Raw genomic sequence first — 16,206 nt, forward strand, 5'->3', positions numbered from 1 at the left:
AAACTAAATTTTTTGAATTGCAAACTAATTTTTTTGGCAGAAAAACCTCTTGAGATCAGTTTTTCGCTCAGCTTTTTACATCTATTTTTAAAATCTGTGTAATTACAGCATATTTTTGCATACCTAAATAATTGGGAATAAAAAGCCGAATAAATAATATTTGAATGTATATTACTTTCAAGGAATGGAAAATTAAACACTTCAAAATTAAAATCATCCGTTTTATTATATAATTTAAAAACGAATTTATTATTATTTGAAATATTAATATTTAAATCTAAGAAATGGTCGGAGTGTCCCATCCCATAGCTAGGCTCAAGAATTAACTCTTGTGGGTAAATATCTTTTGTTACTTGAAATGGTATATTTTCTTATGCTTTATGTGTTTTCATTTATGATTTATTTGAGTTCTGTAGAACTTAAAAACAGTTCCTCTACGAGTACATTTACATTTCAACCAAGAGTAATATCTAAATGTTTCATACGCAAATTAACGGCAAGGATTATAAGTTTATTAAAAAGAACAAATTCCAATAGATAACATACCATATCCAAGCTATAACATCTTGAATTAATAGTACTTCTAAAGAAATTCGTCCATCGGGCTTTTTTATTAAAAGTATCAATTTTCAAAAATCCGATATTAAACAAAAGAAAATATTTATTTATCACCATTTTCATTTTTTCTAATAATAATTTATGTTAAAAATTTGTATAAATTTTATTAAAATCAAATGACTCGACTCTTTTAGCTCAAACATTTGCCAAAGAATATATCACTTGTAACGAGTTATTAACACTCCAATATGGGTTAAAGTTAGAAAAATTTTTAATTCCGGAGCAATATGCTTTAAATTTACTTCTAATTTCTCCTAAAACTAAAGATAGGTCAGTAGCCGCAATTCTGGTTGGACACCTTGCTGCCCCAGCAATAAAACGTGGTTTTGGTGGATATTTATGAAATTTTATCGTCCAATATAAGAAAGGAAACTTTTTATCATTATCATTTATTTTAATATTGAATTTTTTCAAAATTCTTTCTTCTATATTTTCAATTAAACTATTTCCCTCCATATTGGCCTTTTCGTATGTATTTGTTGTTTGTAACTCTTTTGATAAAATATCACAATAGAGTTTCTGACAAATTACGGCAAAATTATTGCTAGCTTTATCAACTGGTACAATTATAAATTCATTCTGTATATTAGCAATTGCTTGTTTCATATTGGCATTATAAAATATTGAATTTTTCACAGAATCTGTTGGATTAATTCTATACATGCTTTACAAATTTTAAAAATGACCAAAAACTTTTCTGGCTGTGACAAGCAAAATTTTCTGCTTTTCGGGTAGACGCCGGTGTCACACTAGTTGTAAGAATTCCTGTAAGAATTGTGAGAATAAGGGTTGACGGCAGCCCCCTAAATTAATTTTATCGCCTTCTTTTTATTTGATTAAGCAGAAATTTTAAAATAAATAAGCACGTGCTGGTCTTGTGGAATATATATTTATCTTGCGAAATTGCCGTCTGAAAGGAGAAAACCTGAGTGATAAGTATTACCAAAACAGCATTTTATTCATTAAAAGGCACTCTCTAAGCTAGTGATTGGATTAGCTAAGATCAAGGCTACTTGTTAACTTACAGGAATACTGGCCTACTAACAACTCACAGCAGCACCAAGCCATATGAGGGCAACACAGCTATGAATGGTCCACTTCTATCCCAATTTATTCAAAACCTCCCTTTTTACACCCTCCCAGAAAGTTTCCATTTTCTTTAAATCTTTTTTTTATGATGTCCTCCCACCCAAGACAAGGAAGATCTGCTTTCTGTTTAGCACTTGGCAGTTGGCCAAAAAGGACAATCTTTCGCAATCTGTCATCCTTCATCTGCACAATGTTCTATATCCGTCCTAACCTTTCTTGGTTAAAGTTCTACAAAATCATATTATTGAGTTAGGAATAAAGTGAATACACCATTTGATGCCTTTTTTTATGCTTATTATGAATATAATAATCATTTATATCGGAAATGAATTTAAGCCCCCCCCCCCGACATATACCTAACCCTAAATTGGCATATATAGGGGGGGGGGCTGAAATTCATTTCCGATAGAAATGATTAGGCCCCTATTATATTCGTAATCAGCATAAAAAAAGGCATTGAATGGTGTATTCACTTTATTCCTAACTTAATAATATGATTATGTAGAACTTTACCCTTTCTTGAATTATAGCCCTAGAAAGCAGGATTAAACCACATTTTTCATAGGCTAACAGCCTATTGTTTGAAATACAACAACAACAACAACCATTTAATTTTAGGTTGCGAAGCTAATTTCATTCTTATTGAGACCCCTTGGTAAAATTTCTGTTTAAGGGATTTTGCTATAGTGGAAAGTAGCTGTCATGTTAATAAAATTTTCAGTGGCAAAATTTGATAAATTTCTAGAGGGTCATATAATTTAGTTAAAATGAAAGTGAAAACATCATTTGATGCCCTTTTTATACTCTTTCATAATTCAATAATCACTTCTGGGGCTAATTGCATCTTCAGCCCTTAGAGAGGCTCCAAAGGTATTTCATTTGTTTAACCCCACAAAGAAGTTATCACTGCTAGTTGAGTTACTGAAAAGTGATTAAAAGCATATCACTAGTTTATTAATAAGTTGTTCGAGAGTAATATATTCAAAAAATACTTATTTATAACAATTCAAGCCTCATTTATTAGGCAACTCAAATATAAACCATTTCAAGTTTTTTGAATGCCATCAACAAAAATATTGCTGAATTTTATAATTTGAAACTTTGCAGTTGACAATTCAGGGTATATTCCAATTCAGGTTATATATTTGCACATTGGGGGGGGGGGGTTCATGGTAAATATGCAGTTGGCTGTATAATTTAGCTAGGATAAAAGTGAAAACACCATTTGATGCTTTTTTATGCTCTTTCATAATTTATATAAAAATACCTTCAGGGCTCCTTTAAGGGCTCAATATGCAATTAGTGCCAGAAGCAATGATTGAATTATGAAAGAGCATAAAAAAAGGCATCAAATGATGTTTTCAATTTCATCTTAGCTAAATTAGATGACCCACTAGAAATTTACCCAAAATTCTTGTTTAGCAGCTTCTTGCTATCTTGGAAAGGAATAGAATCATGCAAAAAAAATTCTCAGGAATAGGCCTATAGGTGAACTTGGGTAATTCTGACCCCTTATCAAGTTTTTTTCAGCTTAATTTGGTCCCAAAATTTTTCTGGAGTTTCTGGCACAACAAAAACTATTTGACAGTGTTCTTGGTCATAGTAGTAATATTCTTCACAATCTAGAAAGTTCACAAGTTTTGTTATGTCCATGACTTACTGCACCCATCTCAGAGGGGTCAGACTTGCCCCCTAGTCTGGGGTAAATCTGACACACCTGGGCAGATCCTATGTATATAAAGATAAAAATGCTCTTCTTCATTCTCACTATCAACAGTATAACTTATGTCCATTTGGTCAGTTTAGGAACCCAGAGAGATGTCATAGTCTTCACTGGAAAGATCATCTTTCTTTTTCAGCTTTGGCTTGATTGTCTTCTCTTCTACTTTCCCTGTTTTGTTCCTGAGATTTTCTTTTTCTCTTGCTCTTCTTGTTCAAGCACTCTCAAAGCCTCTACAGAAGTGATTATTTCAGCTTCCCAAGCAATTATCTGCCTACTGGATGTCCTGAGTGCTGACACATCAAGAGGAGGGTGGCGTGCTATATATATATATATATATATATATATATATATATATATATATATAATATGTATATATATATATAATTTGTATATATAATATATATATATATATTTATATATATATATATATATATATATATATATATATATATATATATATATATATATATATATATATATATATATATGTATATTGTTATTCCAGCATGTATCAACTGTAATGTGATTGACAAGGCAAAGTTTAATCCAGCCAAGTTAAAACAATATGTTGATACAAAGAAATCAGAGAGTCAGAATTTAACTCTTAAAAAAGAGTGATAACCATAGTGAATACTGCAACTGATCAGATTATTATGTATTGTTAACATTATGAATAGTTGGCAAATATACTTATTTCTAGGCTAGAATTGCAAAATACTAGCCACATTGTATAAATGGGGTAAATCCAACCCCTGTGTCAGAAATTTATCCTGTATGGGGTAAGTCCAACATGTTGGATTTACCCCAAATTTGTGTTTTTCCAGGGTAATTCTGACACCCCTTGTATCTCTTGACTGATTTGAGAACAAAATACTAATAAATTACAGTAATTATTTAAACTATCCTATTAACTTATCAGCTATTTAGAATCATTTTATCATCTCTATTCTTCTTGACTATCAATTAAAAATTGCTACCTACCTTTTGGCCAACAAAAATGCCTTCCACATAATTTTGAAATTCCTTTATGACAAAGCAATTGAAAATGGCAGAAATATTGAAGGCTGTTGTCAATTACCCAAGCCAAAGAAAGAAGATGGCATATGGAATCACAGATATTTTTAATCACTAAGCCAGATAAGATGGGAGTGTTGGAGTTACCCCTGGGTCGGACTTACCCAAGCTCACCCTATCCAAATCTTTAATGATCTCCTGAGAAAATATTTTGACATATCTCATTCCCTCTCCATCCAGCAAGAACTCAGATTTAATGACCTTTAACAGTTTTTGTATTATAAAATTAAAACCTTGCAAAATAGCCTAGTTATTCTGCTAAAAACTAGAAATTTATCATTTCAGGAACAAATCTAGGGCCAAAAATATATCCTGGGAAGGTATTATAAAGCTACTATGCTATGTCTACCCTTTTTTATTTCTATTGCTTATAAATTAGGTAAATTTCCCTGTTAACAGAGTATTAACATAGCTAAGAAGTAAAGACACCATTAGAATCCAAATTTCCTTCTGAATCTAAATATAACATTCATTTACATAGGAAATGAATCACACGCCCCCCCCCCCCACTAGTAAACAAATATATGGCCTGGATTATGTATATATACTAAATTTTGTGATTAAAGGAATATTGAGATAGCTTAGAAAATGACATAGGCTTACCTCTAGAACTTGAATTTCATCCTGAATCTACATATAACATTGATTTGTGTTGATAATAAAGTTTACATTCTAAGTCTAAGGGTATCTGTATTTTGTAGCTATCTTAATATTCTGTTAATCAGAAAATTTGCCTAAGATTGTACACAAGACAGGTGTGACTATCTAAATTTAAATATCTATATCAGAGACAATGCTATAGTGATGCCTATAGTAAAAGCCATATGGCCCCAATGTTTTATTATTTATTTATTTATTATTTTTTTTCCCAGAGGCACTTTATATGGAAGGGTTTGTTGTATTAACTTCAAAGGGGGCTCATTCAATTGAAAATCAAGAGCTCTAGTGCCCTTTTAAAGGGTCAAATGTGATTGAAAGGCAACTAAAACCCGTTCCACACCCACCATTTCCCCAAACACATCCAATCAAAATTTTGAGATAGCCATTTTGTTCTATGTAGTTGATTTCCAGATAGATATTATGTTTTTGGGGAGTACACTCCCCCCACAGCCCTCAGGACATGGGCTGAAAGTTATTCCCCGGGGGATATAAGCTTTTTATAGAAAACTTTGTTGTAGAAACTTCAGAAAGGACTCATTCGATTGGAAATTTAAAGGGCTGATGCCCTTTTTAATAGTTGAAGTTGAAAGTGATTGTAGGGCAATCAAACCCCCTCTCATGCCCACCTTTTCCCCAAACACATCTAATCAAAATTTTGAGATAGCCATTTTGCTCAACATAGTTGAGAATTCTGGCAATTAGGTCTTTGAGGATGACACCCCCCCCCCCCAGAGCCCTCAGGGCAAGGGTTGTAAGTTATTCCCTGGGGGCATATAATGTTTTAATAGAAAGTGTTGTCATAGAAACTTCAAAAAGGGCTTGTTCAATTGAAAATTTAAATGGCTAGTGTCCTTTTTAATTGTCAAAAGTGATTGGAAGGCAACTAACACCCCTTCCATGCCCATCATCTCCCCAAACACGTCTAACCAAAATTTTGAGATAGCCATTTTGTTCAATATAGTTGAAAGTTCTGGAAATTATATCTTTGAGCAAGACATCCCCCCACAGTCTTCAGGGCAAGGGATATAAGTAATGCCCTGGGGGCATATAGGGTTCTTATGGAAGGAATGCTCATATAAACTTCAGAGAGCTCTCATTTGATTGGAAATTGAAAATTTTTGTTCATTTTTTTGTGTCAAAAGATATCAGAGGGTACCCCCCCCCCCCCCACTCTTTTTTTTCCAAATGCATCTGATAAAAATTTTGAGATAGCTATTTTGTTAAAAATAGTTCAAAGATCATATAACTAAAACTCTGGTGTCAACACAACCCCCCAGGGCAGGCATTGTGAGTTATGCACTGGGGGCTTATATGGTTCTTATGGAAGGGATGCTCATATAAACTTCAAAGAGGACTCATTGGATTTAAAATTGAAAGCTCTATTTCACTTTTTAAGAGTCAAAAGAGATGTGAGGGCACCTTGCCATCCCCCCCTCCTCACCCTTTTTTCTCAACTACATTCAATAAGAACTTTGAGATAGCCATTTCTTAAAAAATAGTTCAAAGAGCATATAACAAAAGCTCCGGGATCAACACAGCCCCCAGGGCCTGAGGGCAGGTGTTGTAAGTTATGCCATGGGGGAACATATAGTTCTTATGGAAGGAATGCTTGTAAAAACTTCAGAGAGGGTTCATTTGATTGGAAATTGAAAGTTCTAGTTTAGTTTTTGAGAGTCAACAGAGATTGGAGATGCTTGTAAAAACTTCAGAGAGGGTTCATTTGATTGGAAATTGAAAGTTCTAGTTTAGTTTTTGAGAGTCAACAGAGATTGGAGGGCAACTGGCCCCCACGCCACTTTTTTCCCAAATGCATCCAATAAAATTTTAAGATAACCATTAAGTTTAAAAGTGTTCAAAAGTCAGGTGTCAGCACAACCCCTCAGGGCCCAGGGCAGGCATTATAAGTTATACCCTGAGGCATATATGGTTCTTATGAAAGGGATGCTTGTATAAACTTCAGAGAGGGCTCATTTGGTTGGAAATTGAAAGTTCAAGTTCACCTTTTAATATTTGAAAGAGATCTGAGGGCAACTAGCCCCCCCATGCCTTGTTTTTCCAAACCCATCTGATGAAAACTTGAGATAGACATTTTGTTAAAAAAAAATAGTTCAAAAAGCAGATAAGAAAAACTCCAGTGTCAATACAACCCCCCAGGGCCTGGGGTAAGGTATTCTAAAATATGCCCTAAAGGCATGTATGGTTCTTATGAAAGGGATGCTTGTATAAACTTCATAGAGGGCTCATTTGATTGGAAATTGAAAGTTCTAGTTCACTTTTTAAGAGTCAAGATATTTAAGGGCAACTAGCCCCCCCCCACGCCCTTTTTTCTCCAAACCCATCCACTACAAATTTTGAGATAGCCAGTTTTTTTTTAAATTGTTCAAATATTAAATAACAAAAACTCCAGTGTCAACACAATTCCCCAGGGCTTGGGGGAGGCGTTGTAAGTGTTATCCTGGGGGCGTATATGGTTCTTATAAAAGGGATGCTTGTATAAACTTTAGAGAGGGCTCATTTGATTGGAAATTGAAATTTCTAGTTCAGTTTTTAAGAGTCAAAAGATATGAAAGGGCAATTATCCCCCCTTATGCCCCTATTCCCCCAAATGTATCCAATAAAATTTTTTAGATAGCCATTTTTTAAAAAAAAGTTCAAATTTCAGATAGAAAAAACTGTGGTGTCAACACAACCACCCAGGGGAAGGTGTTACAGGTTATGCCCTGGGGGCATATATGGCTCTTATGGAAGGTATGCTCATATAAACTTCATAGAGGGCTGATTTGAATGGAAATTGAATGTTCTAGTTCAACTTTTAAGAATCAAAAGAGATCGGGGGACCCCTAGCCCCTCCACCCCCTTTTTACGTCAAACCCATTTGATACACATTTTGAGATAACCATTTTTTTAATAGTTCAAAGGTCAGATAACAAAACTCTGGTGTCAGCTCATCCCCCCAGCAGGGGCGGATCCAGAATTTCCTTTAGGGGGAAGGGGGGGCAAAATAGGTTGATCCGATAAAAAAAATGTTAGGGGGGGGGGCGCAAAATAGGTTGATCCAATAAACTTGAGTTAAAAGCATGTTTAATTAACGCAAACTTGATTAAGTAAATTACACTACTTTAGACTACGCTAGGGGGCACCCCCTCGCCCCCCCTCCCCCCTGGATCCGCCACTGCCCCCCAGGGCCGGGGGGCAGGTATTGTAAGCTATGTCCTGAGACTGTATATGGTTCTTATGCAGGGGATGCTTGTATAAACTTCGCAGATGGCTCATTTTAATAGAAATTAAAAGTTCTAGTCCATTTTCTCAGAGTAGAAAAAACATTGGAGGGCAACTAGCCCATCCTGCCCCCCACGCCTTTTGGTTTACTGAATGGATAAACTCATCCAATAAAAATTTGTGGTGATCATTTTGTCAAAAATAGTTCAAACATCAGATATTAAAACCCAAGGGTCAACACCCCCCTCCTAGGGCCCAGGGACAGGAGTTATAAGTTATACTCTGGGGATAAATATGATTCTTATAGAAGGGATACTTGTATAAACTTCAGATAGGGCTCATTTGATTGAAAATAGAAAGTTCTAGTTCACTTTTAAAGAGTCAAAGAGACCAATGGGCAATTAGCCCCCCCCCCCCCCTTCCACACCCTTTCTCTTCAAACCCATCCGATAAAAATTTTGAGATAGCCATTTTGTTAAAAATAGGTCAAACATCAGATAACAAAAATTCCAAGGTTGACACAAACCAATTTTTTTCACTTTGATATTGTTACTTTGATACCAGTTTTGATGCTTTAATGAGCATATGATTTTTTTTTTTAAGTTTGATTTTGAAAAAAGGCATTTTTAAAAACTTGAAACTTTTTGCAATCAAAAACAAACAAAAATTAATTAAAAAAACTTTCCGAAAAATAAGTTTTTCAAAGAAAAGTTAAGCCTATTTTAAATGTGAATGTGATTTTTCACATTAAATGTGATTTTAATGTGAATGAATAAATAAATCTTAAAACGAGAAAACCTTGAATTGAATATGCAAATCAAGCTTGAAACAAACAAAAATCACTACAAACAAGAGTTGGGGTATTGCCTCCTTCTCTAACTGTAAAAGTCTAAAACCTACTGCATCATTGGTGCTTTACTGAAAATATATGCATCTTGAACAGTCTTGGAAAGTATAAACAACATCAAATTGAACATTTATGTATAATGATGTTAATTGTTGAAAGATCCAACAGTTCAAGAATTTATTTCACTGTAATTTTATTTTTATTTTCGATTCTGTAAGAACTGGAAAAGAAAATATTTGTAATATAATTCGTTTTCAGTTAAGTGATAATAACGCAGTAGGCTTTTGGTTTTTATTTACAGTTAAGGAAGGGGGCTGTATCCAAACTCTTGTTTGTTGTGAAACTATATTTATCTTGAACTACTTTAGAAAGAACTAATAAATTAAACTGAATATTTGATGTATAACGATACTAATTGCTGAAAGCTCATCAGTTCAAAATTTTACTATAATTTTAATGTTTATTTTCAATATTAAGTACAAAAGAAAATATTTGTCATAAAATTGGACTACTTCAGATTACCTTTTCATGGGATTCTTCTGGCTCTGTATTCATTCCTGGGAATTTCATTCAACAGAATCAACTACTTGTTAAGATCAACAGCACTGGTAAAAATGTATGGTGTGTTCTCCAAGCAGTATTTCATTTTTTTGTAAAATTTTTAGTAATATATCCGAAAATTCACTTTCAATCAGATATAGGCTTCCAGCCATAGTTCACTTAGCAACACTGCATATTAATCTTCACTTGGCAATATTTACTGTCTTCTATCAGAATCTAGCTTAATTCAGTGAAAAAAAAAAAATTATATCTGTTTTTCGTAAAACTGTATGTATCTTTGATTTGTCAGTTTTATTTACAAATTGTATTGATTCTAATGATTGTATGCTCTTTTTCTATAGCCTAATTATGAAATTATCTAAACTACTTTTAGGAGTTAAAACATTCTGAAGATGTCTGATGAGGAAGATTTTATGGAGGGCATCAGTGATGAAGAGCCAGCTCTAAGGCAAGTTTTTGTGGTTATAATTACGTCAATAAACTTAGATTACAAAGAAAAGATAAGGGAAATCGTGTTCTAGAAGATTATTCAAGGGTCCCCAAGGAAAGCTTGAGAAAATGTATAAAAAAAAATCCATCAAAATTACATTAAGGTTTTAAAAGTACCTTAAAAGTACTATAAGATGCATAGATCAGTATTTAAATATAGAAGTGTTTATCAATCACTGAAAATACATAAGTGACAACTAAAGACCCTAAAAGCCACAAGCCAGAACCTCATCACACTGAAAACTCAACCCATTGAAATTTCATGTAGCCTTTGGGCAGAGACCACCTCAAAGCATGAATAGCTGAGTAAAGGTAACTCAATAATGTTAATATATGCTTTTTTTTAAACAGAGAAAAAAGAAACACAAAAAATAAAAAGACAGTCCCCTCATATTCCTTGTAAGCAGACTAATCTCTCTGGAGTCAAGGTCTATTAAGGACTAAATATCTACTGATTTTTTGGCCCATCAATTTGTCTCTTCTGCCCAGGAGGCCTTATACAGAGTCCATATGAGTTGATATTGTATTGTTGGGATGAAGGAGGATATTATATAAAGGTGGCAACAGAAAACAAAGTGTGGGCATGCAGTGGTAGGGGCTGGCCTTTTTTTGTCTCTATTTTTTTCAGATGTATAGATATTATTTTTGATTGATGTAGAGACATTAGGTGAGATATGGATTTGCAGGGACAAGATGAAGTTTACATTTGTGGAGTTGGGGGTGTGGGTGGTGGAGGGTGATATTGAATATGGGGATAGTGCGGTAATTGTAATTACTGCTGCTTGTTTGAACACAATTGCAAATAAACCTGTTAATATCACCAAATAAAGTCATGTCAATGGAAACTGAACAAAAATTGAACCAGCATTATTTCAACAGAATCTGTAAAATATAAAACAAGCAGTCATTACTGTTAATGGAGAAGCAATAACAAAAACCAGCATAAATTGCACTGAACTGTAAAACCAAACATAAAGCAAACAGAAATTACCACAAATAACAATAGGACTGCACCTCCTTTTAAATGCTCTTTAATGCTAAAATTCTATTTTTTTTTTTTTTTTTTGCTCTTAAGATAACTAGACAGATTGTTTCAAATTTTGCCAATTTATGTTCCAGGAAGTTCTATGTAGCTATCAGTTTTTTAATCATTTGATTAAAAAGGATTTCAATAGAAGAAAATTTTGATGAAAATAAGCTTTGTTTTATAGTTGATGCTTTCAAGCATATAAAATTGAATTTTTTCTGGAAGCTTTATTACTATTCTGGATTTTGGAAACAAATTAAGGAATATATTGTGGTTTCAGTGAAGCGCAAATGCTGCTTCAGGTTTAAAGGGGTTAGAGGGTACTATTGTGGTGCATTAGAAAAAAGAATATTGGCAGATTTTGTTTTCAAGCAAACAATAGACTTGCACTTATCATTTCTGTGTCCAAAGCTTAAAAACTTCTTAAGGACATTCAATACAATAAATACCATTTTGCGAGTCACTGCGATTGCTGACAGTCTCAAAAACTAAGGCCCTGTTAGCAAATTTTTCTAGCACCATAGGAAGTTTCTTCAGATATTTTGGTAAAAATTGATAGGGAATCTTAGATGTGTCAACAGTTGAAAAAGCTAACAAGAGGCTAGTTTAAAACAAAGAAAACCTAAAATCTCTTAAGCAAACTAATTTTTAGGCAAAACACCATCTATTGAATGTACATACAGCATAAATAATATGCTTCCTGTGTTTGCAAAGATTTTAATCAAGGCATGTAGAACAACAGGAATCTTCCAAAGCTGTCAAACTATCCAATGATACTTCTTTTGAGCTGATTATTAATGTTTTCCAAGCAGGTATTCTAGAATATCTTTTGGGACTGTCCTTTCCTGATCTTCAAAAATCAAATTTTACTTGATTCAATAAAAAAAAATAACAATTTCTAATTATGAACTTTTCATTAATTCTGAATATCTCTTTCTCTGGCACAAAACAAGAGTAGTTAAATGGTTTTTCTAAGATTTTCAGGAAAGTAGGTGTTGCCTTTTAGTGTTCTGTCGTCTTTTCGGATCTCTTGTCAAAGCTATACAACTTATGGCTTGATTGCCAAATTAATTCTGAACAGTTTGGCCACACAAACCAATGGACAAGATAAGATGATCTTTTAAGGTATCCAATGGCCTTAACCATATCTGAACTTAGAGGCTAAATGGCTCTCTTAAATTAATAAACATTAACTCGAGTTCTTCATATTGGTATTGAGTTCTCATTGGACTTTTAGTGGAAGGAAATTTGGGACAATACCCCTGATTTGTTTTATCCTAATAAATATTCTGACTATATCTTGTATTCAGAATTAATATTTTTATGTTTCATGCTCTATTAATTTAATTCCGAGTATATTTTAATAGTGGCTTAACATGTATTCCTGCTCATGAATATTTCTCACCTTAGCTATAACACTGCTCGTATATTATTTTGGCATCGATTTTGCTTAAAGAGGTCTGTCAGATATTGACTTTGCTGACTATTTGGCACTACTGTGTGAAATTCTCTTTGAGCTGAAAACTGCATTGGGAACACTGGTGTCTCCTACAGGGAGACTTGGCTTAAAAGTATACTGGTCTAAGACTAAAATAATACATGTGAACCTTGAACCACCCATCTTCTTGATATTCATAGACCTACCTTGGTTAAACTATCTGATTGCATTGAAATCTCGATGCTGAGATATTTACAAGGCAAACACCGTCTTTGGTCACCTTCTGAGAACAATATTTCACACACGATCAACTGCCTCATCAAAGCTCACCCTTGCTCTGACAGCTAGCGTCGTGCTGTAGGCTCGTCAGAGGCTTGGCTCATAACCTAGATGCAGATGTTGAAGCTAGATGATATCCAGGCGAAAATACACACAAAATCAAATGTGTTTGATGCTTCAACAAGGTACATAACTCGAGGATTCCTTTCAATTACCACCCCTGCCTGAGTAGTTCGAGTTTCGCTTGCTGTGTTGCTATGTTCATTTAATTTGCCTGTACGCTCGAGAAACCGCCTCAACTCATCTTCGATTTTTGCTCAATTACAAACAACTGAAGATGCCCCAGAGGAAGACCACGCACAAGATGGGCGAACCTTATTCGCAGTCGACTCACTATGCATTGACCCCATGAGGCCCCAAGCCTTTTTTCTTTTATAGTTTTTTTCTTTTATAGCTTTCATAAATCCAAAGTTGCTGAGACTTTAAGGAATGGATATCAATAGGTAGCCTACTTAACAACCAATCTACATTCATTAGTATTTTCCAATATTATGGCTATTTTTGTCATTTTCATTTTTCCTTTTCTTTTTTTTTTGCTGATGCAATGACAATAAAACTACAGTTCTCGAAACATAACTTGCTTTCAGTCACGTGTTTATGAAGTTTTTGTCTTTCGAAGGCTTAGCAAGGGGTCTATCCTACTCTTGTCTGCTGTAGTTTCTGCTCGTTTCAAGTTTGGCTTAATTATTTAATATAGTTTGTGTTAACCCCATTGATAGGGGGTTTATGTTCGTTTTAAGCTTCAATTATTATTTGATTTTATTTCTGCTTTTGTTTTCGCTTTAATGTAGTTCTTTAATTCTCTTTGGAAAGTTTATTTTCGTGGGAAAAGTTTTGAAATTAATAAGTAGAAAAAGGAAAAGCAGTCCAAACAAAGCTCCTGGTAGTGCCTGTCTCCCCCCTCCTTCTGAGAAATCTACTGGCAGTAATCATGATGTCCCTTCCCCAAACCACCTTTTGTGCAGGATAGCGTTGGAATCTAATCTTTTATATGATGCAAAAAAACACAAAAAAATTCTGCAATAAAAGAGCTGTTCTAGCCGACTGGTTAGCGTGCTGGACTTGAAATCCTGAGAACTGAGGTTCGAGGCGTGGTGTCGTTTGTTTGGAACGGGGGCCAATGGTGTGACTCTGTAAGCCTAGCCAGAGTCAACCCAGCACTAATTGGTATTTGGAGAAATCAAGGGGGGGGGACATGGGAAGCAATGAATGATCACCCCCAACTGCGCATTGCACTCCTGGCCCGAAGTCAGAAAATCAGGAGATCGGTGCCTGCGCAACGCAGACCATCGGTCAGCATGAAAAAAAAAATAATAAAAGAGGAGCTACCACCCTGCAGCTCCCGTTTTACAGACTTTGTCCAAAAAGATATCCGGGACTGAAGGGAGATTGGAGATTAATTTCTACCCCCATCCCCCAACTTCCTTCTATATTCATCTAAGGGCTCACGGGGAGAATATAAATTTTGGCATAAAAATATACTTTTATAAGCTTTGTGAATTTGCCTTCTTTACCGACCTACACGAATATCTGTTGTATCTCCTGTATAATAGCACCACTTATACACCACTTTGTATAATTTTATTGAGCTCAAATGAATCGGCTTAGTTAAGTGAAGTTTTAAAATAAATATGTCCTAACCGCGCCGTCGCCTGGCATTTCTGCCTCTAAAATTGAAAAGCTCGTTGTGCCAACTTTTTGACAGTTTTAACTCAATTGGCTAAATTATAATTTTTAATTGGTATCTCTTTAGACCTTTCTGGGCAAAATTGTTCTCTTGTGCCAGAAATTGGCAGAAAACTCCACTTTGCTCTGGTACAATATTTTTTTTTTTGTTAAAAAGAGTGCTAGGACTTTTTACTTCCGTTTGAACAAACCTTTTTCTGATTGTCTTTGACCGTATCTTTGAATTCATTTTTCTCCCCTATTGAGACTGATTTAATATTCAATTTAGCACTTTCAACAAAACAATATGATCTTTAAATTTTTCTTCTCATTTAGAGTAATCGTTTTATTGCTCATAAACCAATAATTAAGTATAAACAGAGATAGATACTTACAAATAACAGTTCAATAGGGGCAAATCCTTCTATATGACAGTGAAATAACAACAAAAATCTCCGGATACTTCGGTCACATATACTTTGACTGTCAGCGCCTATGGTTGAGTCCCTATTGAATGGCCATTTGTACGTCCTGGAAAGGCAGTGTGGTCTTAAAAAATATCCAAGGTATATACTTTCAGTGTATAAGTATACACATGGAGACTTGTGAGTCCTAACTCGACTGATACCCTAAAACTAGGCCTCTAAGGTAATTTTAGAGTGCATAACAAGTTTTTGCGTTGAGCCAACTAAATGGTGAAAATGATTGTAAAAGACAAAAGGGTATCTTTTCAGGTTGGAGCCTGTCAAAAGAAATTATAGGGGTCAGTTTCTCTTGGTGGCCATGGATCAAAATTTTATATATATATATTTTTAATATATAGCTTGTGTTTCTAGTTCAAGCGAAGAAGAAGAAGAACTAAGACGCCACTTAGATTTGTTTATTGAGAAAAGCTCCCGTCAAAGTGAGTTCTCTCCTTTTCTAGTTCTGTTTATAACCAGCTGATGTACTCTTATCCTAATATCCGAGAATTGGATATACGCTTTTCGTAGGAAAATGCCGCAAAGAAAATCACTAAATAAGGGGAGGCGGTTAGGCACCAGATCCCCCCTATGTCCTCAAAATTTTGCGCGCATAGGCCTGTCCAATTTCTTGGCTTATGCAGTGTGAAATCAGAGGCTGTAGGATTTTAGTGTGGTTTTGAACCTGGAAAAGTTTGTTGATTTCAGTTCTATTCTCAAGTTTGTTTCAATTTCTATTTTTGCACATAAAAATAAATTCTAAGTTTAGTTTTGCATAAATTGCTGACACAATGATTGGATTTTCAACAAAACAAATCAATTCAGCATTCCAGTTGGCTTTTGATCAAGATTGGCTTTGAATTTTTGTCTTTATTCTTTGAAAATAGTTATTAGTATCCATCAGCACAATAGGTTTTATTATTGTTGTTTAGATTTTGCAAAGAAAAAAATATTGTAAATATTACTCCATTGTTGAATTCAAATATAGCCAATGCA

The 16,206-nt window shown here is 34.3% G+C and overlaps 1 protein-coding gene across 2 annotated transcripts in view; it reads left to right on the top strand.

Annotated features, from left to right (window-relative positions):
* The first annotated feature begins 1,425 nt into the window (after positions 1-1,425).
* The window catches only part of LOC148949824 (E2F-associated phosphoprotein-like), a 93,716-nt gene continuing 78,935 nt past the window's right edge, over positions 1,426-16,206 (top strand). The window contains exons 1-3 of one of the 2 annotated variants that reach the window (XM_089093115.1): positions 1,426-1,550; positions 10,159-10,239; positions 15,586-15,653. In XM_089093115.1, coding sequence (XP_088949241.1) covers positions 10,184-10,239; positions 15,586-15,653 — 124 coding nt within the window. In that variant the 5' untranslated portion in view covers positions 1,426-1,550; positions 10,159-10,183. Of the gene's footprint in view, positions 1,555-10,158; positions 10,240-15,585; positions 15,654-16,206 lie in introns of both variants that reach the window. The other variant, XM_089093114.1, reaches the window with a different exon arrangement.

This window comes from Artemia sp. Qi Xiang Cuo, chromosome 8 (assembly GCF_049724085.1).
Source record: "Artemia sp. Qi Xiang Cuo chromosome 8, ASM4972408v1, whole genome shotgun sequence".
Classification (NCBI taxonomy): Eukaryota; Metazoa; Arthropoda; class Branchiopoda; order Anostraca; family Artemiidae; genus Artemia; species Artemia sp. Qi Xiang Cuo.